General features: G+C 50.3%; 1 protein-coding gene across 5 annotated transcripts in view; it reads left to right on the forward strand.

Annotated features, from left to right (window-relative positions):
* The window catches only part of TLE2 (TLE family member 2, transcriptional corepressor), a 42,978-nt gene extending 15,603 nt beyond the window's left edge, over positions 1-27,375 (forward strand). For 2 of the 5 annotated variants that reach the window (XM_077921931.1, XM_028714118.2), the window contains exons 7-20: positions 1,222-1,414; positions 5,683-5,699; positions 7,909-8,010; positions 9,320-9,364; positions 11,809-11,949; positions 15,319-15,454; positions 16,956-17,116; positions 18,174-18,250; positions 19,900-20,149; positions 22,008-22,255; positions 23,392-23,539; positions 24,587-24,737; positions 25,273-25,349; positions 26,695-27,375. In XM_077921931.1, the coding sequence (XP_077778057.1) occupies positions 1,222-1,414; positions 5,683-5,699; positions 7,909-8,010; positions 9,320-9,364; positions 11,809-11,949; positions 15,319-15,454; positions 16,956-17,116; positions 18,174-18,250; positions 19,900-20,149; positions 22,008-22,255; positions 23,392-23,539; positions 24,587-24,737; positions 25,273-25,349; positions 26,695-26,802 (1,854 nt within the window). In that variant the 3' untranslated portion in view covers positions 26,803-27,375. Of the gene's footprint in view, positions 1-1,218; positions 1,415-5,682; positions 5,700-7,908; positions 8,011-9,319; positions 9,365-11,808; positions 11,950-15,318; positions 15,455-16,955; positions 17,117-18,173; positions 18,251-19,899; positions 20,150-22,007; positions 22,256-23,391; positions 23,540-24,586; positions 24,742-25,272; positions 25,350-26,694 lie in introns of all 5 variants that reach the window. The other 3 variants (XM_028714120.2, XM_028714117.2, XM_028714119.2) reach the window with 3 other exon arrangements.
* The last annotated feature ends 428 nt before the right edge of the window (positions 27,376-27,803 follow it).

Genomic DNA, 27,803 nt, shown 5'->3' on the forward strand with positions numbered 1-27,803 from the left:
ACCACAACAAAAGAGCAAACATTACGGCTCTATCCAGTTGCTTGAAATGACAAGAGTGGAAATAATAATAATAATTTATCATTTATCTGGTCAGGCCTCCCCAGCCACTCTGGGCGGCTCCCAACAGAATATGAAAAAAAAATACCAAACATTTAAAACTTCCCTAAACAGTGCTGCCTTCAGATGTCTGCTAAAAGTCAGATAGTTGTGTATTTCCTTGACATCTGATGGGAGGGCGTTCCACAGGGAGGGCGCCACCACCGAGAAGGCCCTCTGCCTGGTTCCCTGTAACCTCACTTCTTGCAGGGAGGGAACTACCAGAAGGCCCTCAGTGCTGCACCTCAGTGTTTGGGCTGGACGATGGGGGTGGAGACGCTCCTTCAGGTCTACAGGGCCGTTTAGGGCTTTCAAGGTCAGCACCAACACTTTGAATTGTGCTCGGAAACGTCCTGGGAGCCAATGTAGGTCTTTCAGGACTGATGTTATGTGGTCTCAGCGGCCGCTCCCAGTCCCCAGTCTAGCTGCCGCATTCTGGATTAATTGCAGTTTCTGGGTCACCTTCAAAGGCAGCCCCACGTAGAGCGCATGGCAGTAGTCCAAGCAGGAGATAACCAGAGCATGCACCACTCTGGCGAGACAGTCTGCAGGCAGATAGGGTCTCATCCTGCGTACCAGATGGAGCTGCCCTGGACACAGAATTGACCTGCGCCTCCATGGACAGCTGTGAGTCCAGAATGACTCCTAGGCTGCGCACCTGGTCCTTCAGGGGCACAGTTACCCCATTCAGGACCAGGGAGTCCCCTGCAAAAGGCCCTTCTTGCCGCTGCAGCCTCCAGTGACAGCTGAATGAAGGAGCGACCCCAAGCTGCGATTCTGTTCCTTCGGGGACAGCGCAGCCCAAGCCAGAGTACCGTATTTTTCACTCTATAAGACGCCCCAGACCACAAGACGCACCTAGTTTTTGGAGGAGGAAAACAAGAAAAATATATATTCTGAATCTCAGAAGCCAGAACAGCAAAAGGGATCGCTGCGCAGCGAAAGCAGCAATCCCTCTTGCTGTTCTGGCTTCTGGGATAGCTGTGCAGCCTGCATTCGCTCCATAAGATGCACACACATTTCCCCTTACTTTTTAGGAGGGAAAAAGTGAGTCTTATAGAGCAAAAAATATGGTTTCCCAAACCCTTCCCCGTCTTCAGGAGTCTCTCCTTTTGTCTCCAGCAGCAGCAACTCCAGAACCTCTCCCACCACGCTCCTCCCATCCCGCTGACCCCACACCCTTCGGGCCCACAGACCTCCAGCTTAGTGGCAGTCAGCACCTCCTCTGGGCTCCTGGCGCTGTCCGGGGTGCTGGCGGCTCAGACGGCGCTGGCGGCGAAGGAGGAGAGGTCGTCTCGCGACTCCGAGAACCACCAAGGTAAGCGGAGAGGGCGCGTGCGTTCAAAGCCAGGCTTGGTGGCCACAGGTTGCGCGAGTGTCTTGGGTTCGAGTTCTCCGCTGAAGCCCAGGGGGCGTGGGTTGTGCAGCTCAGGGGCTGTGCATATGCAGATTTAATAAGAGGAGCCTTCTGCATCAGTCCAATGGGGGAGAAATCGAGTCACGTTCTCGCAGGGGCACCTCCAAGGAGCGCGATAATAAAAAAAACCTGTGTTTTCGGAAGCTCCGTAACACGAACGCAGCGAGGCAGTGGGAGCTATTGGCCGCCAGTCCCGGCAAAATTCGAACCCAGAAGCACTCTCCCCTCCCACAATTGTGTTGTTGTTTAGTCGTTTAGTCGTGTCCGCCTCTTCATGATCCCCTGGACCAGAGCACGCCAGGCCCTCCTGTCTTCCACTGCCTCCCGCGGTTTGGTCAGACTCATGTTTGTAGCTTCGAGAACACTGTCCCACCATCTCGTCCTCTGTCGTCCCCTTCTCCTTGTGCCCTCCATCTTTCCCAACATCAGGGTCTTTTCCAGGGAGTCTTCTCTTCTCATGAGGTGGCCAAAGTCTTGGAGCCTCAGCTTCAGGATCTGTCCTTCCAGTGAGCACTCAGGGCTGATTTCCTTAAGAATGGATTGGTTTGATCTCCTTGCAGTCCATGGGACTCTCAAGAGTCTCCTCCAGCACCAGAATTCAAAAGCATCCATTCTTTGGCGATCAGCCTTCTTGATGGTCCAGCTCTCACTTCCATCCATCACTACTGGGAAAACCATAGCTTGAACTATACGGACCTTTGTTGGCAAGGTGATGTCTCTACTTTTTAAGATGCTGTCTAGGTTTGTCATTGCTTTTCTCCCAAGAAGCAGGCGTCTTTTAATTCCGTGGCTGCTGTCACCATCTGCAGTGATCATGGAGCCCAAGAAAGTAAAATCTCTCACTGCCTCCATTTCTTCCCCTTCTATTTGCCAGGAGGTGATGGGACCAGTGATGGGACCACAATTGTACCCAGGCACATAACTTGTCTCCAGCTGTGTTACAAGAGAGTAAGGAGAGCTTTCCTCTCTCTGCGCTCTCTGTGCTACGACTGACTTTCAAATATGTCTATCGTTTATCTTCTCATTTGCCTTTTTCCTCGTAAGCTAAAAAAAACCCTGCAACCGCTCCTAACAAGGAAAAATACCTCTTCTCTCCCGACTGGCGTTCACGTTAAAAAGCATCAGGTCGGCCGATGGAAGAAGTCTCTGCCCCAAAGCGATTACAATCAAAGTGTGCTTTGTCTGATGGGGAAGAGGGATAGGAATTTAGTTACTTCAAGCTTCTTTCTAGTTGTGGGTGAGAGACCTTTGCAGTGGGGTCTGCGTGAGGGGGGGGGCTCCTCTCGCACCCTCCGACCACCCACCCCCACCCAATCCCCCTCTTTCCACGCTGCAGCTGTTTCTTCGGGAGGAAACGGCCCGACTAATAATAATAATAACTTTGCTAATTAAGTCTCCCCAACACGTTGGGGAGACTGGCACTATTTTTGACCCGGGGAACAGCTGCGTGGTCCGGTGTGGCTAAACTCTACCGTGGGCTGTTGATTTCTAAAATGAGAGGCGCAACCTGAAAGATTAAGGTTGTGGTCCCAGATCCGTGCGCTGCTCTGGTTCACCAGAAGCGGCTTAGTCATGCTGGCCACATGACCCGGAAGCTTATACCTTTAAAGGTAAAGGGACCCCTGACCATTAGGTCCAGTCGTGGCCGACTCTGGGGTTGTGGCGCTCATCTCGCTTTACTGGCCGAGGGAGCTGGCGTAGCCAGCAGGACTAAGCCGCTTCTGGCGAACCAGAGCAGCACATGGAAATGCCGTTTACCTTCCCGCCGGAGCGGTACCTAGTTATCTACTTGCACTTCGTGCTTTCGAACTGCTAGGTGGGCAGGAGCAGGGACCGAGCAACGGGAGCTCACCCCGTCATTGCGGGGATTTGAACCACCGACCTTCTGATCGGCAAGTCCTAGGCTCTGTGGTTTAACCCACAGCGCCACCCACGCCCCTCAATACATGCCTAGTTTGCATGATTTATGCGGGGGGGGGGCGTAATCCTGCTTCTCTATCTCCGCCCCCCCAAAGATAGATAGAATATAAAATCTCTGCGTTTACAGCTCAGGTAGAAACCAATTTTGGAGAATTGCAGAGTTGAAGATGAACCTGTCTAGACTTGTGGAGCAATGGGGGCAAGCGTGTGGAATCTGGAGTCGCCCCAGCTGGCTCTTAGAAATGTGTGGTTTTTTGGGGGGGGGCTCTCTCTTGCCCCCCCTTTTGTTACAAATTGCTTTGCATGCAGGCTGTGATCAAAGCCAAATGTAGCTTAGAAAAGCTTTTTGGCAGGCTTGCATTGTGGGATTGAATCCAGCGCCTCTTAGGACCCCCCTCCTTTTTTTGGCAAATTTCCTCTCTGTTCTGGGTGGGTGGGAGGGAATAAAGGCCTTCTTTTTCTCTCTCTCCCTCCATACCGCTGCCTAATACATCTGTGTTGATTTCAAAAGCCGCCTCGGCACCTACGGCGAGGAGACTCTTCCGCAGGCGACCACGCTATCGATGCTTTTACAATAATAATAATATTTCCCCCCAAAAAAGCTCAATGCAGCCGTGTCTACATGTGCAGAAGGAGAACGGGCTGCCTCTCTTCAGAGTTACAGCTGGGGGAGACCTCTCCCCCCTTCTGAAAAAGGAGAAAGGGGTGAGGGACCTCTCCCCGCAAGTAGACAGCCAGCATGTCAGGGATTATAAAGGTTCTAGCCGAGTCCGTTCTCTTTATTTTACCCATGCAGGGCAAAGTGCGGGACTCTGGTGTCTTCCAAAGGGGATTAGACAAATTTGGGTGTGTGGAGTGGGGGGGTCTGTTGATGGCTGCCATCTGGGATGGTTCTGCTTCTGCCTCTGCAGTCGGAGGCATCGATGCTTCCAAAATTCATTTGCTGGAAACGGGCAAGAGGGGAGAGTGGCTTTTGTGCTTGTGGCTCTTTGCCGCAGACGGAAAAAGGCTCTCTGCACACACTGTTGTTGTTGTTTAGTCGTGTCCGCCTCTTCGTGACCCCCGGACCAGAGCACGCCAGGCACTCCTGTCTTCCACTGCCTCCCGCAGTTTGGTCAGACTCATGCTGGTAGCTTTGAGAACACTGTCCCACCATCTCGTCCTCTGTCGTCCCCTTCTCCAACATCAGGGTCTTTCCCAGGGAGTCTTATATCAACAACCTCAGATATGCAGATGACACAACCTTGATGGCAGAAAGTGAGGAGGAATTAAAGAACCTTTTAATGAGGGTGAAAGAGGAGAGTGCAAAATATGGTCTGAAGCTCAGCATCAAAAAAACGAAGATCATGGCCACGGGTCCCATCACCTCCTGGCAAATAGAAGGGGACGAAATGGAGATTTTACTTTCTTGGGCTCCATGATCACTGCAGATGGTGACAGCAGCTACGAAATTAAAAGACGCCTGCTTCTTGGGAGAAAAGCAATGACAAACCTAGACAGCATCTTAAAAAGTAGAGACATCACCTTGCCAACAAAGGTCCATATAGTTAAAGCTCTGGTTTTCCCAGTAGTGATGTATGGAAGTGAGAGCTGGACCATCAAGAAGGCTGATCGCCGAAGAATGGATGCTTTTGAATTCTGGTGCTGGAGGAAAGTCTTGAGAGTCCCATGGACTGCAAGAAGATCAAACCTCCTCATTCTGAAGGAAATCAGCCCTGAGTGCTCCCTGGAAGGACAGATCCTGAAGCTGAGGCTCCAGTTCTTTGGCCACCTCATGAGAAGAGAAGACTCCCTGGAAAAGACCCTGATGTTGGGAAAGATGGAGGGCACAAGGAGAAGGGGACGGCAGAGGACGAGATGGTGGGACAGTGTTCTCGAAGTTACCTCCTTTATTTACATGCATGCTTTAGCTGAGGTTCCTGCATTGAAGGGGGTTGGACTAGATGACCCTAGCGGTGGGGAGGTCCCTTCCAACGTTACGATTCTGGGCTCTGGAGCAGCGCCTCTGTTCTCCGCTTTGGGGGGCTGGCGTTGAATCACAACGAAACTCGCATCCGGACGCTGTCTTGGATTAATGGTAGCCCTTCCCCCTGTTTCCCACGATCCTCCCTGGCCCCCAACTCAACGCTCTCGTTATCGCCGCACGGTGATATTTTTGCTTGGAGGGGTGTCTAACTAAATGTCTTTGTTTCTTTGTGTGTCTCCCTCGGTTACCTGAATACCTTCCTGGCTGGGCTTGCCTGTTCCAGAACATGCGTCAAGTCGGGTAAGCCTTTCTGGAATAGATATGATTATCTGCTCCCATTTGTACTGATCTGGGTGACTCAAGTGTCATAAAATCTATTCTATTACTGCTGTCCTCAAGGTTAGATTACTGCATTGCGTTCTACGTAGGGCTGCCTCTGAAGACGGTTCGGAAACTTCAGCCGGTGCAGAATTCAGTGGCCAGGTTGCAAGACAGTTTGAGCACATTGCACCGATCCTGCACTGGCTACCGATTAGTTTCCGGGCCCAGTTCAAAGTGCTGGTTCTGACCTATAAAGCCTTAAATGGCCCCCTCGGTGGTGGCTCCCTCCCTGTGGGACGCCCTCCCATCAGATGTCAAGGAAATAAACAGCTATCTGACTTGTAGAAGACGTCTGAAGGCAGCCCTGTTTAGGGAAGTTTTTAATGTTTGATTGTGTTTTTAATATTCTGTTGGGAGCCGCTCAGAGTGGCTGGGGAGGCCGGGCCAGATGGGCAGGGTATAAGTAATATATTATTATTATTATTATTATTATTATTATTATTATTATTGATTGCACCAGCTGGAGACTCCGGATCAGGCCCAAGAGCAGCGCCACAGAGAGCAATGCGAGGGAGAAGCGTCAGTTATAAATGCATGCATTCGTGTGTTTTTTTATTAGTTTTCCAAATTTGTAACAAGCAAATAAAAAGAAAACATCAAAAAGAAAACAAACAAACATTTATCCTAGCTGTAATAATTCCACTTTTCTTAACTTCCTCGATTCCCCCTGGCTGAGTTTCCATATAAATCATTGCAGCAGTTTTCCAAAACTATTTTCCCATAAAATTTACTAAGTCAATTAACATCTTTCTTTCTTTTCAATTTTTTTTTAACCGTAATATTCTACAACACCACTTATTTAAAGCCTAGGCCGATCTGATGCTCGCAAGTAATTCTATTTAAATGATCTTAACATATTTAGCTAAATAGTCTTTAAATTTCTTGGTACTCCTCCTCCTTCCAGTCGTGGACTCTTCCGGTCAGGTCGGCTAGCTCTCAAAAGTCCATCATCTTCATCTTTAATTCGTTATTTGCAAGAAATGAAAAGCCTACTTTAGGATGAACGCTCCCTAAAATGTGAATTAATTTTCGTGCGGATGGGCAGCGTTTTTGATGCCAGAAATGCTCTCTTTCTCTCTCAATAATAATAATAATAATTTATTATTTGTACCCCACCCATCTGGCTCGGTTTCCCCAGCCACTCTGGGCGGCTTCCACAGAGACCAAAAATACACTAAAATGTCACACATTAAAAACTTCCCTGAACAGGGCTGCCTTCAGATGTCTTCTGAATGTCAGGTAGTTGTTTATCGCTTTGACATCTGATGGGAGGGCGTTCCACAGGGCGGGCGCCACCACCGAGAAGGCCCTCTGCCTGGTTCCCTGTAGCTTTGCTTCTCGCAGTGAGGGAACCGCCAGAAGGCCCTCGGAGCTGGACCTCAGCGTCCAGGCTGGACAATTGGGATGGAGATGCTCCTTCAGGTATACTGGGCCGTTTAGAGCTTTAAAGGTCAGCACCAACACTTTGAATTAAGCTCGGAAACATACTGGGAGCCAATGTAGGTCTTTCAAGACCGGTGTTATGTGGTCTTGGCGGCCGCTCCCAGTCCCCAGTCTGGCTGCCGCATTCTGGATTAATTGCAGTTTCCGGGTCACCTTCAAAGGTAGCCCCACATAGAGCGCATTGCAGTAGTCCAAGCAGGAGATAACCAGAGCATGCACCACTCTGGCAAGACAGTCCGCAGGCAGGTAGGGTCTCATCCTGCGTACCAGATGGAGCTGGTAGACAGCTGCCCTGGACACAGAATTGACCTGCGCCTCCATGGACAGCAGTGAGTCCAGAATGACTCCCAGGCTGCGCACCTGGTCCTTCAGGGGCACAGTTACCCCATTCAGGACCAGGGAGTCCCCCACACCCGCCCACCCCCTGTCCCCCCAAAACAGTACTTCTGTCTTGTCAGGATTCAACCTCAATCTGTTAGCCGCCATCCATCCTCCAACCGCCTCCAAGCCCTCACACAGGACCTTCACCGCCTTCAATGGTTCTGATTTGAAAGAGAGGTAGAGCTGGGTATCATCCGCGTACTGATGTACACCCAGCCCCCTCCTTCCCCCTCTCGCACCCTGCTCTCTCGGAGACACCCCCATTGAATTTTTTCATTTCTCCTTCTCTTCCTCCTCCCCAAAGAGCAATTCGGCCTCTCCCCCCGAGAGCCTGCAAGGCGAGGAGCCGCTGGACAGCGCGGGATCAAAGCGCAAGCAGGAGAGCAAGGAGGAGGTGAGGCTCTACGTAAGTGTCGCTTCCGGATCCGGCCCCGGCGACCCCGGGAAAGAGTCGGCATGGCGGCCAGAGCACTGAAGACCCCCGGTTCAGTTCCCCAACCAAGCACAAAACTCGCTGGGTGACCTTGAGCCAACTGACTCGCCTCGCATGGTTGTTGTGAAGGCTAAAGCATAGCTGTCAACCGTCCCTTATTTGGCGGGAAAGCCCCTTATCCCAGCGCCGTGTCCCGCTGCTGTCTCTTATTGATGATGTCCCTTAAATTTCCCGGGTTTCAAAGGAAGCAGCTCCTCTCCCTCCCTCCCTCCCTGCCGGCCAGGGAGGAGGGAGGCTCCAACTGTGTTGCTTGGCTGCGTTGCTCACCCAATAAGGAGTCTAAGAACGACTGGGGGGTGGAGCTTGCATGTCTTATGCCAATCAAATCGGCCGCATTGCCTGGGGACTCGCCTTTGCTCAGCGCTTCCCAGCGGAGAGGTGACGGTGGTTTTCCTTGCTGCATCCCCTTTGCCGGGTTGCTGCGCTGTGGGAACCACCGCTTGAGGCTTCGTTGGGCTGCTGGCTGGGCTTTCTGCCTTTGGCTCGGAGGGGCTCAGAAGTTGAACATACCTGTGCTTGGAAAATCCCTTATTTTGGCTGCTGATCCCTTATTTTTGAGGCTGCTGGTCCCTTATTTTCAAATCTGTAAGTTGACAGCTATGGGCTAAAGGAAACGAGGAGGACTCTGTGTCGGTCGCCCCGGATTCGTTAGAGGGGGGCTGGTAGCAAAAGGTGGAACGCGAACTTGTCAGAACTCTCTGAGGCTCGAGGCATGTCTGAAACCGGCTTAGCAGTCATTCCTTCCCCTTGTGGGGACCCTGGAAACTCTCATTCCTGCCTCCAATGGGGAACCTGGAAACTCTCATTGCTGCCCCCCAGGGACCCTGGAAACTCTCATTCCTGCCTCCAATGGGGACCCTGGAAACTCTCATTGCTGCCCCCCAGGGACCCTGGAAACTCTCATTCCTGCCTCCAATGGGGACCCTGGAAACTCTCATTCCAGCCCCCTCAGGGACCCTGGGAGCTCTCCTTCCTGCCTCCAGTGGGGACCCTGGAAACTCTCATTCCTGCCCCACAGGGACCCTGGAAACTCTCATTTCTGCCTTCGTGTAGACCAATCACAGTTAATGGCCATGACTAACTCAGGTCTCTTCATTTTGGCGGGTCGACTCCTGAATACAACTTACTCCAGGTTTTTTGGGGAGCTGGGTTCAAGAGCTGCACCCGACGAGGTATTGAGACGCGTAAGGACCCTGCCCCCTTTCCCCCCCTTCTCTTGCAGGAAAGCGACGGGGAGAGGAGCGACTACAATTTGGTCGTGGACGAGGTACGTTGGCATCCTGGTTTGCAGAGACGGAGGCAGAATTCAATTATGCAAGACGGCAAACACCGGCAGAGAAAATCTGCATAATTCATGCGGGTCGCGGAGTTTATTTTTCCCTCTCTGTCTCCCCCCCCCCTTTGCTTTTAAAAAACATATTCATAAAAAATTGAAGCGAGGCAAGACACGGGGCTTGCCCCCCACCTAACACCGAGGTATGCTTTTTCTCAAAGGTTTTTTGAAATCACTGATGGCACGATCCGAGGGGCGCCTGGGAAAAAAGAAGCCCTCCTCTCCTTAGATTATAAATTTGTCCAATCCCCCTTTCAAGCCATCCAGGTTGGCGGTCTCATCCTTGTCTACTGAGGCAAGGAGTTCCGTAGTTTAACTGCGTACAGGATGAAGAGGTCCATGAATTCTAGCATTGGCAAGGGAAAGAGGGAAGCTTTTCCTCCGTCCAAAGCTGAGCTTATTGCCCGTTTATAAGCTGCATTGTAGGGAAGCGGGTGGCGCTGTGAGTTAAACCACAGAGCCTAGGACTTTCAGGAACTCTGTAGCAATTATCCCTAAAGGCCTGGAAACGATGCCTTATGAGGAACGGCTAAGGGAGCTGGGCATGTTTAGCCTGGAGAAGAGGAGGTTAAGGGGTGATATGATAGCAATGTTCAAATATATAAAAGGATGTCACATAGAGGAGGGAGAAAGGTTGTTTTCTGCTGCTCCAGAGAAGCGGACACGGAGCAATGGATCCAAACTACAAGAAAGAAGATTACACCTAAACATTAGGAAGAACTTCCTGGCAGTAAGAGCTGTTCAACAGTGGGATTTGCTGCCAAGGAGTGTGGTGGAGTCTCCTTCTTTGGAGGTCTTTAAGCAGAGGCTTGACAACCATCTGTCAGGAGTGCTCTGATGGTGTTTCCTGCTTGGCAGGGGGTTGGACTCGATGGCCCTTGTGGTCTGTTCCAACTCTATGATTCTATGATTCTAAAAGAAAAGCTTAAACGTTTTCTTCTATTCATTACAAATCATTTCCCACAAAGCTTTTACAAGGCCACCACATGTGATAAAAAGTACCTTCTTTCTCCTGATGTTTCCAGCGTATATCTGATTTTGATTTGCACATTTTTGCTAACTTGCTAGGTGTCAAATACCATCTGTGCATCATTTCCGAATAGTTTTCTTTCGGTGTATAGCATGCTGTGAATTTCATATCTGCATTCCACACAGCCATTTCCATATTATATCCTAGATCTTCTTTGGCAATCCCTCGTAGCCAAGTAAGATTGTCTTCCATAAACACGGTTTTAACAGTGAGTCCATAAGTGACTGTGGAGGCCAATTCTGGATCCCCACATCCTTCCACAGTGGGGACATTGGTTTCTGGGCGGGAGTTGATCCCGGTGAGGGTTTGCCAAGCGTGCCTTCCTCTTAGCACGTTTCTCCCTTGCGTCCTGAGTTCGAGTGTCTTCAAAACCCATGACACCTTTGGCAAAGGCTGTTCTCCAACTGGAGCGCTCGCAGGCCAGTGTTTCCCAATTGTTGGTGTTTATACTATATTTCTTAAGATTTGCCTTGAGAGAGTCTTTAAACCTCTTTTGTTCTGTATGTAAATTTTCTATTAGATTTCTAACACATCATTTTCAGCAGTAATTAAACATACTCTTACATCTTATTCCATTTTTTTTTTACTTCCATCAATCCTGTCTGAAAATTTTCCAATCTAATCTCTTAGTATGCATTTATTATCTTCCCTATTACATTTCAAACTCCTAACTCTATCTTTTTCTACTTTGTAACACTTTGTATGCTGCATTTCTCCTTACAAAACTTATTTTAAACCTCTTTTGCTGACCACCAGCATTACGCTTTCCATTTTTAAGTTCGGAATAGAGTAGTTGCTTTGGAAGACGATAATCAGGAGTCCGCACAACGAAGTCGATGTTGAAGAATCATCGCTTCGACACCGGTGATCTTTGCTTCTTCCAGTACACTGGCATTAATTCGCCTGTCTTTCCAAGTGATGTGTAAAATGTATCGTCACAGAGACCAACAAATTTAATGAACTACGGAACGAACAAACAAACAAATGAAATAATGGGGACTGGAATCGGCCAGTTGTTTTTTTAAGCACCGTATTTTTCACTCCATAAGATGCACCAGACCATAAGACGCACCTAGTTTTTGGAGGAGGAAAACAAGGAAAAATATATTCTGAATCTCAGAAGCCAGAATAGCAAGAGGGATCGCTGCGCAGCGAAAGCAGCGATCCCTCTTGCTCTTCTGGCTTCTGGGATAGCTGCGCAGCCTGCATTCGCTCCATAAGACGCACACACATTTCCCCTTACTTTTTAGGAGGGGGAAAGTGAGTCTCATAGAGCAAAAATTACAGAAATTCATTTGAGCACTTTCCCCCTTTCCTTCCTGCAATCCTTGCTCTCTCTTTTGCGCAGGACCCTGCTTCCGAACATGGCAGCCCACCCTGCGCATCTGCCACGAAGGTCGTTCCGGTCCGGAGGGATCTCCCGGGCAGCCCTGCTTCTCTGCCGTCCAGCAGGAGCGACACCCCCCTCAAAGCGAAAGAGCAGAGCCCGGTAAGCAAAGCGGGATGCATATCGCCTGCCAAACCCATCTAGCTGGCTGTTGTCTACCCTGGCTGGCAGCCGCGATCCGGCGGTTCAGATATCTGGGTCTCTTCCATTTAGGAATGGGCAAAGGGGTCACAACTGTTTCTCATTTCCCACCCACCCACCAATCTTCTCCGTGTTTGCAGAGTTGCAGGTTATCACACCCCCCCCCCAGGGACGCGGGTGGCGCTGTGGGTTAAACCACTGAGCCTAGGACTTGTCGATCAGAAGGTCAGCGGTTCGAATCCCCACGATGGGGTGAGCTCCCGTTCTCTGTCCCTGTTCCTGCCAACCTAGCAGTTCGAAAGCACAAAGTGCAAGTAGATAAATAGGGACCGCTTACCAGCGGGAAGGTAAACGGCGTTTCCATGCGCTGCTCTGGTTCGCCAGAAGCGGCTTAGTCCTGCTGGCCACATGACCCGGAAGCTGTACGCCGGCTCCCTCGGCCAGTAAAGCGAGATGAGCGCCGCAACCCCAGAGTCGGCCACGACTGGACCTAATGGTCAGGGGTCCCTTTACCTTTACCCCCCCCCCCAAGTTCTGATGAAAACCTATCAGCATTTCAATGCGACTTGCTCTGAATATAGGGATTTTCGTGAGTGGTTTTCCCTAATGCACACATTTCTGCAAAGCAGCTTTGCACTATAATAATAATAATTTACTTATACAGTGGTACCTCGGGTTACATACGCTTCAGGTTACATACGCTTCAGGTTACAGACTTCGCTAACCCAGAAATAGTACCTTGGGTTAAGAACTTTGCTTCAGGATGAGAACAGAAATCGTGCTCCAGTGGCACGGCAGCAGCAGGAGGCCCCATTAGCTAAAGTGGTGCTTCAGGTTAAGAACAGTTTCAGGTTAAGAACGGACCTCTGGAACGAATTAAGTACTTAACCCGAGGTACCACTGTACCCTGCCCCTCTGGCTGGGTTTCCCAGACGTGCAGGGTATAAGTAATAAATTATTTCTGGGTGTTATCCAGAGATAGACTGCCCCTGATGGTGGGTGTTCTACTTAAGATTGAACGCGTCTCTGCAGGAACTTGCTCACTGTGCAATATTCTTTTCGCCATCTCTGACCCCGCAAGCTTTTGTTCTGTTCTTCCTTATGCCCCCCGCCCCACAAAAAAAACCCCATCCAAAAGTCGTTCCCTTTTTGCAATTTTCAGCCCAGCAGATTCGCCTCCTCGCCAGAGCCGGACGCCTGGGTTCCATTTTGAGATGCTCCCCATCCTGCTTCCGAGTCGCCCACCCCCTTATTCTCCTCTGGGTGTGTGTGCATGCCTTCACCCCCCCTCCCCCAAACAAGCCCCTTCCTCAAATGCACAGGGGGGGCCACGTGGCTCGGTTAATTAGTGGGCCACAGGGGAGCTTTGAGATTCCTCAGAGGATTTTAATGTATAATTAATTGCTATTAGCGCCGCCTTGCAGGGAGCGAGGGGCTTGGGGGGGGGGCAATTGCAGAGGGGGAGGGGATTGGCATACCATCTGGGTTAGACGGGGAGGAGAGCGTCCCAAAGAGAGGTCATTGAAGTGGTGATAATTCTTTTCGTGGAGGGTTTTTTTTTGCCCTCCTATTTCTTCCTTCCTTCCTTCCTTCTTTTCCTTCCTTCCTTCCTTCCTTCCTTCCTTCCTTCCTTCCTTCCTTCCTTCCTTCCTTCCTTCTTTTCCTTCCTTCCTTCTTTTCCTTCCTTCCTTCTTTCCCTTCCTTCCTTCCTTCCTTCCTTCCTTCCTTCCTTCCTTCCTTCCTTCCTTCTTTATCTTTCCTTCCTTCCTTCCTTCCTTCCTTATTTATCTTTCTTTCCTTTCCTTTCCTTTCCTTTCCCTTCCTTCCTTCCTTCCTTCCTTATTTTCTTTCTTTCTTTCTTTCTTTCTTTCTTTCTTTCTTTCTTTCTTTCTTTCCCTTCCTTTCTTCCTTCTCCTCCCTCCTTCCTCCCTCCCTTCCTCCTTCCTTCCTTCCTTCCTTCCTTCCTTCCTTCCTTCCTTCTTTTCTTTCTTTCCTTCCTTCCTTCCTTCCTTCCTTCCTTCCTTCCTTCCTTCCTTTCTGGCAGGCTGCATTTCTGCCTCTCTCCCTCCTTTCCTTGCGGGGTGTGTGTGTGTGTGTCTCTCTGTGTGTGTGTTTAAAACACACAGTGCGACCGAGGGAGAGAGAGAGAAAAGCAAATCCTATTGATCTCCCCGCAACCTGCCAAGATCTCTGGATTGAAACATCAGAGCAGGAGGAGGACAGCGGCTGGAAGGCAGGAAGACGGCATTGATCCGTCTGTCAAATCCTCAAGGCTTCATTTGGCAACCCGCCCCCCTCCCTCCCTAACTCCCCAGACAGGCTGGAGGGCAGACTCTCCCCCCCCCCCAAATGCACACTGGGTGAGTGGCTGAGCTCAATCGGATTAGCACGGTCTCCGCTCCCTGAATAACGACAGCCCTGCTGTGCGGCGAAAAAGCTTTTCCTACCTCCTTCCCCCCCCAAAAAAATCAGAAGGCAAAACAGACAGAAAGCCCAGTTGCGATTTTTCCACATACCACCCCCCAAGATTTTGGCTACCCACTCATCCCTGATTCCCTGAAAATTTTATTTTATTTTATTTTATTTTATTACATTACATTACATTACATTACCTCGGGTTAAGTACTTAATTCGTTCCGGAGGTCCGTTCTTAACCTGAAACTGTTCTTAACCTGAAGCACCACTTTAGCTAATGCGGCCTCCCACCGCCGCACAATTTCTGTTCTCATCCTGAGGCAAAGTTCTTAACCCGAGGTACTCTTTCTGGGTTAGTGGAGTCTGTAACCTGAAGCGTATGTAACCATGTATTTATATTTTTATACTGTATTTCATGCTGCTTTTATAATTAAGTGTTTTAAAGTGTTCTAATTTGTGGTTAGCCGCCCTGAGCCCGGTTTTTGAACCGGGGAGGGAATAATAATAATAATAATAATAATAATAATAATAATAATAATAACAATAATAATAATATATTATTATTATTTATACCCCGCCCATCAGGCTGGGTTTTCCCAGCCACTCTGGCCTGCTTCCAACAGAACACTAAAATACAATAACCTATTAAACATTAAAAGTTTCCCTAAACAGGGCTGCCTTCAGATGTCTTCTAAAAGTTTGGTAGTTATTTTTCTCTTTGACATCTGGTGGGAGGTGTTCCACAGGGCGGGCGCCACCACCAAGAAGGCCCTCTGCCTGGTTCCCTGTAACTTGGCTTCTTGTAGCTTTATTATTATTATTATTATTATTATTATTATTATTATTATTAGGTGTCTCGGAGGTTGGAGCCTTGTTCCTTAAAACGGACACCCCTTTTTCCTCCCCCCCCCACAGAATGACGACAACCCTGCCCCATGCAAATCCGCCAGCCTGTCTCCGCCCCACGATTCCTTGACCCCCGGCCTCGGTCCCAGCTGCGCCCCTCAACTCCAACAGGTCTCCTCTAAGCCATCCACCACAGATGCCATCAGTAAGTCGTTTGTGCAATTCTTTTTTTTTTTTAATTATAGTTTATTGAAAATTTCCAATAGAGTGAAAGAAAAGGTGTAGAGAAATCTCCCAGGTCCTGGTCTGACCATAGCTGTCAACCGTCCCTTATTTGGCGGGAAAGTCCCTTATCCCAGCGCTGTGTCCCGCTGCTGTCCCTTATTGATGATGTCCCTTAAATTTCCTGGGTTTCAAAGGAAGCAGCTCCTTTCCCTCACTCCCTGCCGGCCAGGGAGGAGGGAGGCTTCAGCTGTGTTGCTTGGCTGCATTGCTCACCCAATAAGGAGTCTAAGAACGACTGGGGGGTGGAGCTTGCATGCCTTGTGCCAATCAAATCGGCCGCGTTGCCTGGGGACTCGCCTTTGCTCAGCGCTTCCCAGCGGAGAGGTGACGGTGGTTTTCCTTGCTGCATCCCCTTTGCCGGGTTGCTGCGCTGTGGGAACCACCGCTTGAGGCTTCGTTTGGCTGCTGGCTGGGCTTTCTGCCTTTGGCTCAGAGGGGCTCAGAAGTTGAACATACCTGTGCCTGGAAAATCCCTTATTTTGGCTGCCGATCCCTTATTTTCGAGGCTGCTGGTCCCTTATTTTCAAATATGTAATTTGACAGCTATGGGTCTGACACTCAAACCGGTGTGCTACTGTCGATGTTTTAAGGGATGCCCTTTCTGGCAGAAACGCAGAGAGTTGTTTGGTTTGGAATACAGTGGTACCTTGGTTGCCAAACGCTGAAAACCCGGAAGTAACTGTTCCGGTTTTCGAACGTTTTTCAGAAGCCGGACGTGCGATGCGGCTGTCGGCTGTTGTTTCCGGGGCGCCAGCACCAATCAGAAGCTGCGCCTTGGTTTTCGAACATTTCGGAAGTCAAATGGACTTCCGGAACAGATTAAGTTTGGCGCTTTTGTTTTTGCTATTTTGCGTTTTTGTCTCTGAGGCTTTTTCGGTTAATTTGTTTCTTGTGACTGCGTGGAATTGATTGATTGATTGATTGATTGTCCGACTGCGGAATTGGATAAAAGCCCCCCCTCCAAACAATCAGAGCAAGTAAGAAAAAATAATATTTTAATTTCCATCATCTACAATACAATATTTATTTTATAGTACAGCACATTGATTATTGCTTTCATCTTATGGATCAATGGTCTCGTTAGAGAGTAAAATTCATGTATTAGGCGTTGTTTTCAAAAGTCTGGAACGGATTAATCCGTTGTGCATTCCTTTCTATGGGAAAGCGCGCCTTGGTTTTGGAACGCTTTGGTTTTGGAACGGACTTCCGGAACGGGTTATGTTTGAGAACCAAGGTACCACTGTAGCTTGGAAACAGTTTGTGTTAATTTTGCAGCCGCATTTATATTTGTATTCACACGGATCTGCTTCTCTTTTGCGAGTTTGCCTGTTTTGCATATAAATAAAATAGCAGCATAATGTAATCTATTCGGCTTTATGGAGTCTCCTCCCCCCCCCCCCAAATCTTTCTTTTCTTCCTAGCCCTCCGGAGCCCCCTGAGCATGGCCAGTTCATATGCTTCGTCCTTCGGGTTAATGCCCCAAGCCACACTCAACGGTGATCTCACCGCTCCGCGATCGTACGTCAGCATACACCTCTCTCCGCAAATTAGTGGGACGGTTTTGTACGGACGTTCCCCCATGGTAAGCTGAGAGGCTGTTTTTACCCCCCGCAAGTAAATATATGGGACGCGGGTGGCGCTGTGGGTTAAACCACAGAGCCTAGGGCTTGCCGATCAGAAGGTCGGCGGTTGGAATCCCCGCAATGACGGGGTGAGCTCCCGTTGCTCGGTCCCTGCTCCTGCCAACCTAGCAGTTCGAAAGCACGTCAAAGTGCAAGTAGATAAATAGGTACCGCACTGGCAGGAAGGGAAACGGTGTTTCCATGCGCTGCTCTGGTTCGCCAGAAGCGGCTCAGTCTTGCTGGCCACATGACCCGGAAGCTGTACGCCGGCTCCCTCGGCCAATAAAGCGAGATAAGCGCCGCAACCCCAGAGTTGGCTACGACTGGACCTAATGGTCAGGGGTCCCTTTACCTTTACCTTTAAGTAAATATATATAAAGACTGTAGGGGGTTGGACCAGAGCTGGATTTACGTATAAGCTAAACAAGCTATAGTTTAGGGCCCCACTGTCTTGGGGCCCCCAAAAAAATTAATGGGAAAAAAGTGTTTGCATTATTAAGTTTGTTATGAATAAAAAAAATCATTTCAACTTAGAGCTTAATAATTATTTCACTAGTAATATACTTCTTCTTAATTGTGTTTCACTATTTCCCTAATATAGGTAAAGGTAAAGGGACCCCTACAGTCTGATCAAAACAGGAATATCATTCCTCCACAAAATTTAATATTCTGCTGGTTTGTTTGTTTCTAAACAAAGCCTCAAAGCTGTTTGCAAAAAAAAGATAAGAAAAATGAACGGCGATAATTTAGGGTTAAAACGAGAGGCGAGAAGCGGATTGAAGCTTGTGCCGGCTCCCTAACCGTGTGTGACCAAGAATTTGAGCCGGCGTCAGAAAGAGTGCAGTGAGGAAAACCTCTCAAGTGGCAGGGAGTTCCATAGGGCAGACGCTGCTTTCTGCTGTTCTTTAGCCGCAGATGCCAAGGGCTGAGCCCGAGTTTGTGTGCCAAGTGGGTGCTCTAACCACTCAGCAACAGCCTCTCCTTGTTGACAGCGCCTCTTCTTGATTCCGCCCGCAGGTAGCCTTTGAATCTCACCCCCACTTAAGAGCTTCGACCGCTTCGGCTTCCCTGTCTTCCGTTCCGGGTGGCAAACCGTAAGTAACAGGCTGGCCTGTGGCCCTATGGGGAGAGGGCGCTTCATCGGGGCTGGAATTGAGCGATCTGAGCCTCGAAGCAAAGGAACGACGGCGTGTCTAAAAATCTCCCCCTTTTGCGTTCCCGTGTCTGAGCCTCTGAAGCTAACAGACGCGACAATAATAGACTGATAATTTCCATTTGCTTTTTCACCCTCCTGCTTTCCTTGAAAGATTATTGGGCAAACTGTTTAGCTGTAAATAAATAAAGATTATTCGAAATGCAAACTGTTTAGCTGTAAATAAATAAATGGTGGTTCACAACAGCCCTGAGAAGTACCATATTTTTCGCTCTATAGGGCGCGCTTTCCCCCCTCCAAAAATTAAGGGGAAATGTCTGTGCGTCCTATGGAGCGAATGCAGGCTCCTTGACTTCAGCGATAGCAACGCGAAGCCTCCGCAACGCAGAGGGAGCGCTCTCTCTGCGCTCCGGAGGCTTCGCGTTGCTTTCGCTGAAGCCTGGAGAGCGAGAGGGGTCGGTGCGCACCGACTCCTCTTGCTCTCCAGGCTTCAGGGATAGCCGCCTGAAGCCTTTGGAGCGCAGAGGGAACTCGCGCTGCGCTCCAAAGGCTTCGGGTTCCTTTTGCTGAAGCCAGGAGAGTCTTGCTCTCCCGGCTTCAGCAAAAGGAACTTGAAGCCTGCAGAGCGCAGTGGGAACTCCCGTTGCGCTCCGAAGGCTTTGGGGATCTTTGAGGCTGGCGGTGGGGCAAAGCAGCCCTTCCCCCTGCCAGCCCCAAAGAGCAAGTCAAAAGGAACCCGCTGCGCTCCGGAGGCTTCGGGTGAACACACCTTGAATGCACAGAACGCACCTTGTTTTAGAGGGGGAGAACAAGAAGGGAAAAAAAATCTCCCCCTCTCTGCGCAGCGTCCCTTCAGCGAAGCGGGAGGAGAAATGGAAGGGGCTCCGTATCTCCTGCCGCTTCACTGAAGGGGCGCTGAGCAGAGAAGGGGAGATTTTTCCCCCCTTGTTCTCCCCCTCTAAAACAAGGTGCGTCCTATGGTCGGGTGCATCCTATATGGGCAAAAATTACGATAGGTTAGGGAGAGAGGGAGAGGGACCGGCTTAAGGTCGCCCTGTGACTTTCCTAGCCGATGTGCAAACTCGAACCCTCTTGTCTTCTCGCCTGATGATTTGCAGATTGCGGCTCCCATCACTGCCGAGTGATGGTACTTAAGGGTCCGCAAACATCTCGCGAACAATGGCATGGAGAGTCTTTGAGAAGAGCACACAGCACTCCAGACCCAAAAATTGTTATTTGCAGCTTCCCCTTGTGTGGACAGTTCTGTGTTTGGGTTTTCGGGGTGTGGTGTGGCAGAGAGGCCTGGAACGGAGTTTATGGGAAAAGGGCTTGGCTGGCAGGGCAGGAGAGGCCTACGCCGCAACAGCATTTTGCAAGGTCTCCCTTGTTTGGTGCAGAACTTTCCCTTAAGTCGTGCAGTTATTTAGTTCAATGGCGGCAAAGATTTTAGGGGAACGGCAGTTCACGGCGCCTTCCTAGGCCCCTGGAGGGGGGCCTCACCCCACAGGGAATGGCGGTCCGGGGTCTTTTTGCAAAGCCCAGGGGGCCGTTCCGTTCGCCCCCAAAGCCTTCTCCCCTCTTCCCCCGCAGAGCGTACTCCTTCCACGTCAGCTCCGACGGGCAGATGCAGCCGGTGCCCTTCCCTCCCGACGCCCTCATCGGCTCGGGCATCCCTCGCCACGCCCGCCAGCTCCACACCCTGACGCACGGGGAGGTGGTCTGCGCCGTCACCATCAGCAATTCCACGCAGCACGTCTACACGGGAGGGAAAGGCTGCGTGAAGGTGTGGGACGTGGCCCAGCCAGGCGCAAAGACCCCCGTGGCGCAGCTGGACTGCCTGGTACGTATGTGTGTGTATGTGTGTGTGCCCGAACGTTGGTTTGCGTGACTCGGTTTCCCAGGCACATCCCTAGGGTCTCCCAGGACTTGGGTGCTCTCGTGGTCCTTGCAAGATGGTTTTGTATTGCGGTTGACGTTTTTATTGCTTCCTGTCTTTTAAAAGAAATATATCACCATCATTCCTTCTAGCACTGATCTTCGGGGGTGAGTGCCAATCATTTCTCATTCAAAAATGGCACTTTCCATGTGCGGGGCGAGGGGGGGGCGGGACCCAAAGGGTCAACCCGCTAAAAATTAGTCGGCTATTGAGGGATGGGCCTAGAATTATGACTTTCTGTTTGGGGTGCGGTCAGGGAAAGAGGACACGGAATGGAGTCTCGGACAAAGGATGTGGCTGGCGGGCTGGAGCCCTGAGCAGGATTACTCCATTTGCAATTTTATACTCTAACCTGGAGTTAACCTTAAGCTGCTTAAAGGCTGAAATGGGGAGTATCTGTGGTCCTCCACTGCTAGGCTCCATTGTCTCTAACCATTAGGCATGCTGGCTGGAGGTGGCGGGAAGTAGAGTTCCGTATGATCTGGAATACACCCCTTTTGCTTGCAAAAATGATAGCTCTCTGAGCTGTTGTCCCTCTCTCCATGACTGTTATCAATGCCCAGGGCAGGCTGACAATCTGCGGATGCCAAAAGGAAAAATAGCATGGGATTTACTCAGTGGCAAATTCATTCCTATATTTACTAAAATTAATATACAACATGATTGCCGGGGGTGGGGTGGGAGAGACCCACAAAAACGGTTTACGAGAAAGCCTATTTAAATAAAAAGCAGTTTAAAACATTTAAAGAATCATTAAGATCTGTGCCAAACTAAAAATTAAAATATCTCACCATATCTGGGTTCAAAAAATGTCTTCAGCAGGAGATTGCAAAGGTGAGGCTTGGAAGTGCATGAGCGAAGCTTGTGGAGATGTTTTAACAACAACAATAACTTCTTCCCCAGCCACACTGGGCGGCTTCCAACAGAATATTAAAAATACAATAAAACACCAAGCATTAAAACTTCCCTCAACAGAGCTGCCCTCAGATGTCTTCTACAAGTCAGATAGTTGTTTATCTCCTTGACATCTGACGGGAGCACGTTCCACAGGGCGGGGGCCACCACCGAGAAGGTTGGTTGCCTGGTTCCCTGTAACCTCACTTCTCGCAGGGAGGGAACCGGAGAAGGCCCTTGGTGCTGGACCTAAGTGTCCAGGCTGGACGATGGGGGTGGAGACGCTCCTTTAGGAATACTGGGCCATTTAGGGCTTTAAAGGTCAGCACCAACACTTTGAATTGTGCTCGGAAACATCCTGGGAGCCAATGGAGGTCTTTCAGGACCGGTGTTATGTGGTCTCGGCGGCCACTCCCAGTCCCCAGTCCAGCTGCCGCATTCTGGATTAGTTGCAGTTTCTGGGTCACCTTCAAAGGTAGCCCCACGTAGAACGCATTGCAGGAGTCCAAGCGGGAGATAACCAGAGCATGCACCACTCTGGCGAGACAGTCTGCGGGCAGATAGGGTCTCATCCTGCGTAACAGATGGAGCTGCCCTGGACACAGAATTGACCTGCGCCTCCATGGACAGCTGTGAGTCCAAAATGACTCCCAGGCTGCGCACCTGGTCCTTCAGGGGCACAGTTACCCCATTCAGGACCAGGGAGTCCCCACACCTGCCTGCCCCCTGCCCCCCCAAAACAGTACCTCTGTCTTATCAGGATTCAACCTCAATCTGTTAGCCGCCATCCATCCTCCAATTAAAGATCTTCGTGGTTGGGACGTGGCTGCTTCCGTGTCATTCTCTTGCCTCTTGTCTCCCCACCCAGAACCGGGACAACTACATCCGGTCGTGCAAGCTCCTCCCAGATGGGCGGAGTCTGATTGTGGGCGGGGAGGCCAGCACCCTCTCCATATGGGACCTGGCGGCGCCGACTCCCCGGATCAAGGCGGAGCTGACGTCCTCTGCCCCGGCCTGCTATGCCCTCGCCATCAGCCCCGATGCCAAGGTCTGCTTTTCCTGCTGCAGCGATGGCAACATCGTGGTCTGGGACCTCCAGAACCAGACGATGGTCAGGTGAGATTTATTGGCGAACGAGGTTTGATGCACGGTCATCCACGGAACGCCCTTCCACCCTCAACACCCGGATAAACGGCGCACACCTGGAGAAACCCTGCAATCATTATTCTACAGTGGTACCTCGGTTCTCAGACTTAATCCGTTCCGGAAGTCTGTTCCAAAACCAAAGCGTTCCAAAACCAAGGCGCGCTTTCCCATAGGAAGTAATGCAGAACGGATCAATCTGTTCCAGACTTTTAAAAACAGCAATTTAACGTGAATTTTACTATCTGACGAGACCACTGATCCATAGAATGAAAGTAATAAACAATGTACTGCAGTCACACAGTCAGTCCATCAGCAGCTGAACTGGGTTCCACACAGTCACAAAAACAAAAGAGCCGCAAAAAATGCAAAATAAATGGCAAAAACAGGCAGACCTCAGCATAACACTCAAATCAGAAGCGTAACACTCAAAACGGAGCATGTTCGACTTCTGAAAAAAGTCGAACATTCTGAAATGTTCGACTTACTTCTGGGTTTGCAGTGTTTGGGTTCCAAGTTGTTTGGGTATCAAGGTGATTGAGAACCAAGGCACCACTGTATCTGTTTATTTCATGAGATTTAGATAGCATTTCAGAGGAGTTGGGACATATGTGCCTCTTAGTTGTAGGGTGCGTGGGTGGGGAAATCCTCAAAGCAGTCTGCAATATTAAAACGTTAGAATCATCAAATCAAATCTGCAGGCAACCCCTGGAGATCTCTGAGAACAGCCTTCCTTCCTTCCTTCCTTCCTTCCTTCCTTCCTTCCTTCCTTCCTTCCTTCTCCCTTCCTTTCCTTTCAGAAAATAGCACACTGTGCTTTGAAGGCCCAAAGTTCAGCTGTCTATTGGGGCTTCAAATGGGGTGCAAGACCCAGCCCATTCTTCTGTGATGCAGGGGAGACCCATTAGTCAGAACTGCTTCATTTGCCAGTCTGGGGTTCTGAGTGCTTTCAGAAAATAGCACCTGGTGCTTTGAAGGCCCAGAGTTCAGCTATCTATTGGGCCTTCAAAGACCCAGCGCTGTGTGAGACCCAGCGGACCGCTTATTCCAACGTGTCTAATCTGTCATTCCCGGGATATAGGGTGACTCCCTTCTCCCTTCCTTTCCAGGCAGTTCCAAGGCCACACGGACGGCGCCAGTTGCATCGACATCTCCAATTACGGCACCAAGCTTTGGACTGGGGGCCTGGACAACACCGTGCGATGCTGGGACCTCCGGGAAGGGCGCCAGCTACAGCAGCATGACTTCAGCTCTCAGGTCAGCCTTGGAAGGGAGGGCGGGGAGTCGGCTGGGTGTGCGACATGCACAACGCACTTGTTTAAAATCACCCCTTTGCTTGGCACATTCCGGAAGTGGTTCAATGGAAAATGTTTCTTTCCTGGCTCGCAGTGCTCAACGAGGCTGTCGAGAATGGTTTTCCTCGCCTGCAATAGAGCCTCCAGTCTAAGGAGCACTGTACCTGGTTCTGTGTTGGAAGTTGGAAGGGACCCCCGGGGTTCATTTTGTCCAGCCTAAACTAGATCAGAAACACAACCTTCCGCTTTTCGGGGGCGGGGCGTGGGGAGCTCAGCCGACTGAAATGAGTGGGGCAGCCGATTCGGGGTGTGCAATATGGGATTCAGGGACTCAGCGCCGCAAAGATCTGCAGTGAACATTGCTTGAGGTGGCTGCTTTTTTAAAAACCTTTTATCATTTTTATATTTCATTTGTTATATATATTTTTGTTCGATTATCAAGCCCGTATCCCATCCTTCTTCTTTTTAAAATCATTTTAATTTGATTTTGCAAATAAATAAATGTATAACAACCCAAATGCATATCCATATATAGAGATTCCTCTGAATCTTGAGGCTTCCCCCATCCCCACCACGGGTCCTATTGTCAACATTTACAGCTGATGTGGGTGCTGCTGTGGGTTAAACCACAGAACCTAGGACTTGCTGATCAGAAGGTTGGTGGTTCAAATCCCCGCGAAGGAGTGAGCTCCCGTTGCTCGGTCCCTGCTCCTGCCAACCTAGCAGTTCGAAAGCACGTCAAAGCGCAAGTAGATAATTAGGTACCGCTCCAGCGGGAAGGTAAACGGATTTCCATGCGCTGCTCTGGTTCGCCAGAAGCGGCTTCGTCCTGCTGGCCACATGACCTGCTGGCCACATGTACGCCGGCTCCCTCGGCCAGTAAAGCGAGATGAGCGCCACAACCCCAGAGTTGGCCACGCCTGGACCTAATGGTCAGGGGTCCCTTTACCTTTTTATACATTATTTTCTTTGCGTTCACTGACCTGACTCTGAGCACTCTCGCCTGCAGATTTTCTCCCTGGGCTACTGCCCCACGGGCGAGTGGTTGGCGGTTGGGATGGAGAGCAGCCATGTCGAGATTCTTCACGTGACCAAGTCGGAAAAGTACCAGCTCCACCTGCATGAGAGTTGCGTTCTCTCCCTCAAGTTTGCGTCCTGTGGTAGGTGTGTGACCCGTCTCCCTGCCCTAAGGGTTCTAGCTTAGCTTAAGCCCACCAGTGTGGCGGTCCGGGGTTTCGGGGAGTCGGGAAACACCCCCTCTGATTTCTGCCATTTCCACCGCCCTGGACCTCCACCCAGCGAGCAGGAAAAAGGGAGCTTTTCTGCCGCCACTGGGAATTGTAGCGCTGCGAGGAGTAAGCTACAATTCCCAGGGTTCTTTATATGCAAACTGCTAAAGATGAGGTAGGGACGCGGGTGGCGCTGTGGGTTAAACCACAGAACCTAGGACTTGCCGATCAGAAGGTTGGCGGTTCAAATCCCCGCAATGGGTGAGCTTCCGTTGCTCGGTCCCTGCTCCTGCCCACCTAGCAGTTCGAAAGCACGTCAGAGTGCAAGTAGATAAATAGGTACCACTCCAGCGGGAAGGGAAACGGCGTTTCCGTGCAGTGCTCTGGTTTGCCAGAAGAGGAAGGAAGATCCGGCTTATGGGCTCTGAACCCACCAATGTCTCCCCCTTTCTCTCTCTCCCTACAGGAAAATGGTTTATCAGCACAGGGAAAGATAATCTCCTCAATGCCTGGCGAACGCCTTACGGTGCAAGCATATTCCAGGTATGGTGGGGGTTCAGGGTGTGGGGGCCACCGATTTCTATATTACATTTATACCCCAACTCACGTCTCTTGTTTTATCCTCGTAACAACCATTTAGGTTAGGCTAGTCCGAGAGGTGACCCTAAGTGAACTTCGCTGCCCAAGGGGAGATTCGAACCCAGGCCCTCGCAGGCCGCACCCGTCTGGTCCAGCACCCTGTTCTCACAGAGGGTCCCCTAACATTGGGGGGGGGGGCGTTCCCTATCAACCCCACCAACCACAACCCTGAGCGGAGTTGTCCATGCTTAAAAAACAAATAATTCTGAGTTTCTACAAGTTGGTTTGACCTATGTAATCTCCAGGGCCGGATTTAGGCTTGATGAGGCCCTCGGCTACTGAAGGTAATGGGGCCCTTTATATGTCCAGCTGTCCTTTGTCAACAACAAATTGTCACTGTTTTTTAGTGTTGAATACAGTGGTACCTCGGGTTAAGTACTTAATTCGTTCCGGAGGTCCGTTCTTAACCTGAAACTGTTCTTAACCTGAAGCGCCACTTTAGCTAATGGGGCCTCCTGCTGCCGCCGCGCCGCCGGAGCACGATTTCTGTTCTCATCCTGAAGCAAAGTTCTTAACCTGAAGCACTATTTCTGGGTTAGCGGAGTCTGTAACCTGAAGCGTATGTAACCTGAGGTAACACTGTATATGGTCACCGATGGACCTCATAGGTATCTCAAATGTAGGCACCCTATATATAGAAAGGAGCAAACCAGTGATATTTTAGGGAGCAGGCGAGGCCCATTACTTACATCATGGGAGCCTACACAACACAAAACACTGTTGCTGTATGTAGGTTTTATTTTATTTGTCTTTTATCTTATATTTTGGAAATGTAGATCCAGTGGTTTCCCCCCCCCCCTTTAAATTTTTTTGGGGCCCCAAGAGAGTGAGGCCCTAAGCTATAGCTTGTTTAGCTTATACAGTGGTACCTCAGGTTACATACGCTTCAGGTTACATACGCTTCAGGTTACAGACTCTAACCCAGAAATAGTACCTCGGGTTAAGAACTTTGCTTCAGGATGAGAACAGAAATCGTCCTCCGGCGGCAGCGGGAGGCCCCATTAGCTAAAGTGGTGCTTCAGGTTAAGAACAGTTTCAGGTTAAGAACAGACCTCCGGAACGAATTAAGTTCTTAACCTTAGGTACCACTTATACGTAAATCCGGCACTGGTAAGGTCTGTTTGTAGGAGGCACACAGCTGTCCCCTGTTGGAAACGCAACACTAGGTCAAAAACGTCCCAATCGAGGCAGGCCACTCGCGTTTCCGAAATGCAAAATTAAGAATTCTCCCTTTGCTTTCCTTCGGCAGTCCAAAGAGTCGTCTTCGGTGCTGAGCTGCGATATCTCGGCCAACGACAAATTCATCGTGACGGGATCGGGAGACAAGAAGGCCACCGTTTATGAACTGGTGTACTGAGAAGGAAGGAAGGAAGGAAGGAAGGAAGGAAGGAAGGAAGGAAGGAAGGAAGGAAGGAAGGAAGGAAGGAAGGAGGCGGCTTGGCTGTCCTTGTAATTTTCATATTTTGTTTTTTCGGACTCCCTCCACCAGCCGGAGCCTCTAGCTCCCACCTCCCTCCGACAGCCGTGAACTTGACGGACAGAGACTTGGCCAGGAAATCCTATCCGGCGATCTTCCCTTTTGACGTCGCTCGCCGTCTCATGAGGACTAGGAACCTCCCTTTTTTAAACTGAAAGCAGTGGCGAACGTTCTCAGGAAGCTGCGCTGGAATCACGGGGTCCCCAAGCGGTTTTGCTCACCTAGAGGGGTCTCCCTGCCACCTCCACCCCCCATGAACAAAGGAGATTCTCCCCTTCCCCACACTTTGATTGACAAGCAAGAGAGACCAACCGCTGCCCTTCTCTACGTCTCCTGCCAGCCCCTTCTGACCACACAGACGTTTGAAAGCACCGCCGACTTTCCCCTCTGGTGCGTGCTAAAGAAATCAGCCGTCTTAAATCGCCCCCTAATTAAATGTGTTGGAAAACGGCGGCTAGATCTGTGGGTCCACGTGGGGTGGGTAAGGGGGAGAAGCAATCACAGAATGGATTATCAGTGTCAGGTGGGACCCCCAGAGCTCATCCAGCTCCACTCCTTGCACGCCGCTAAATAAATCCCTGACGCGATCGGCTGCGGAAGCAGAAGCCATTGTTCATTAACTGGAAGGACTGGCTCAAAAGTCGCAGAGAGCATAGCTGTCAACCGTCCCTTATTTGGCGGGAAAGTCCCTTATCCCAGCGCTGTGTCCTGCTGCTGTCCCTTATTGATGATGTCCCTTAAATTTCCCGGGTTTCAAAGGAAGCAGCTCCTCTCCCTCCCTGCAGGCCAGGGAGGAGGGAGGCTCCAACTGTGTTGCTTGGCTGCGTTGCTCACCCAATAAGGAGTCGATAAGAACGACTGGGGGGTGGAGCTTGCATGCC

Source organism: Podarcis muralis, chromosome 18, assembly GCF_964188315.1.
Source record: "Podarcis muralis chromosome 18, rPodMur119.hap1.1, whole genome shotgun sequence".
Lineage (NCBI taxonomy): Eukaryota > Metazoa > Chordata > Lepidosauria > Squamata > Lacertidae > Podarcis > Podarcis muralis.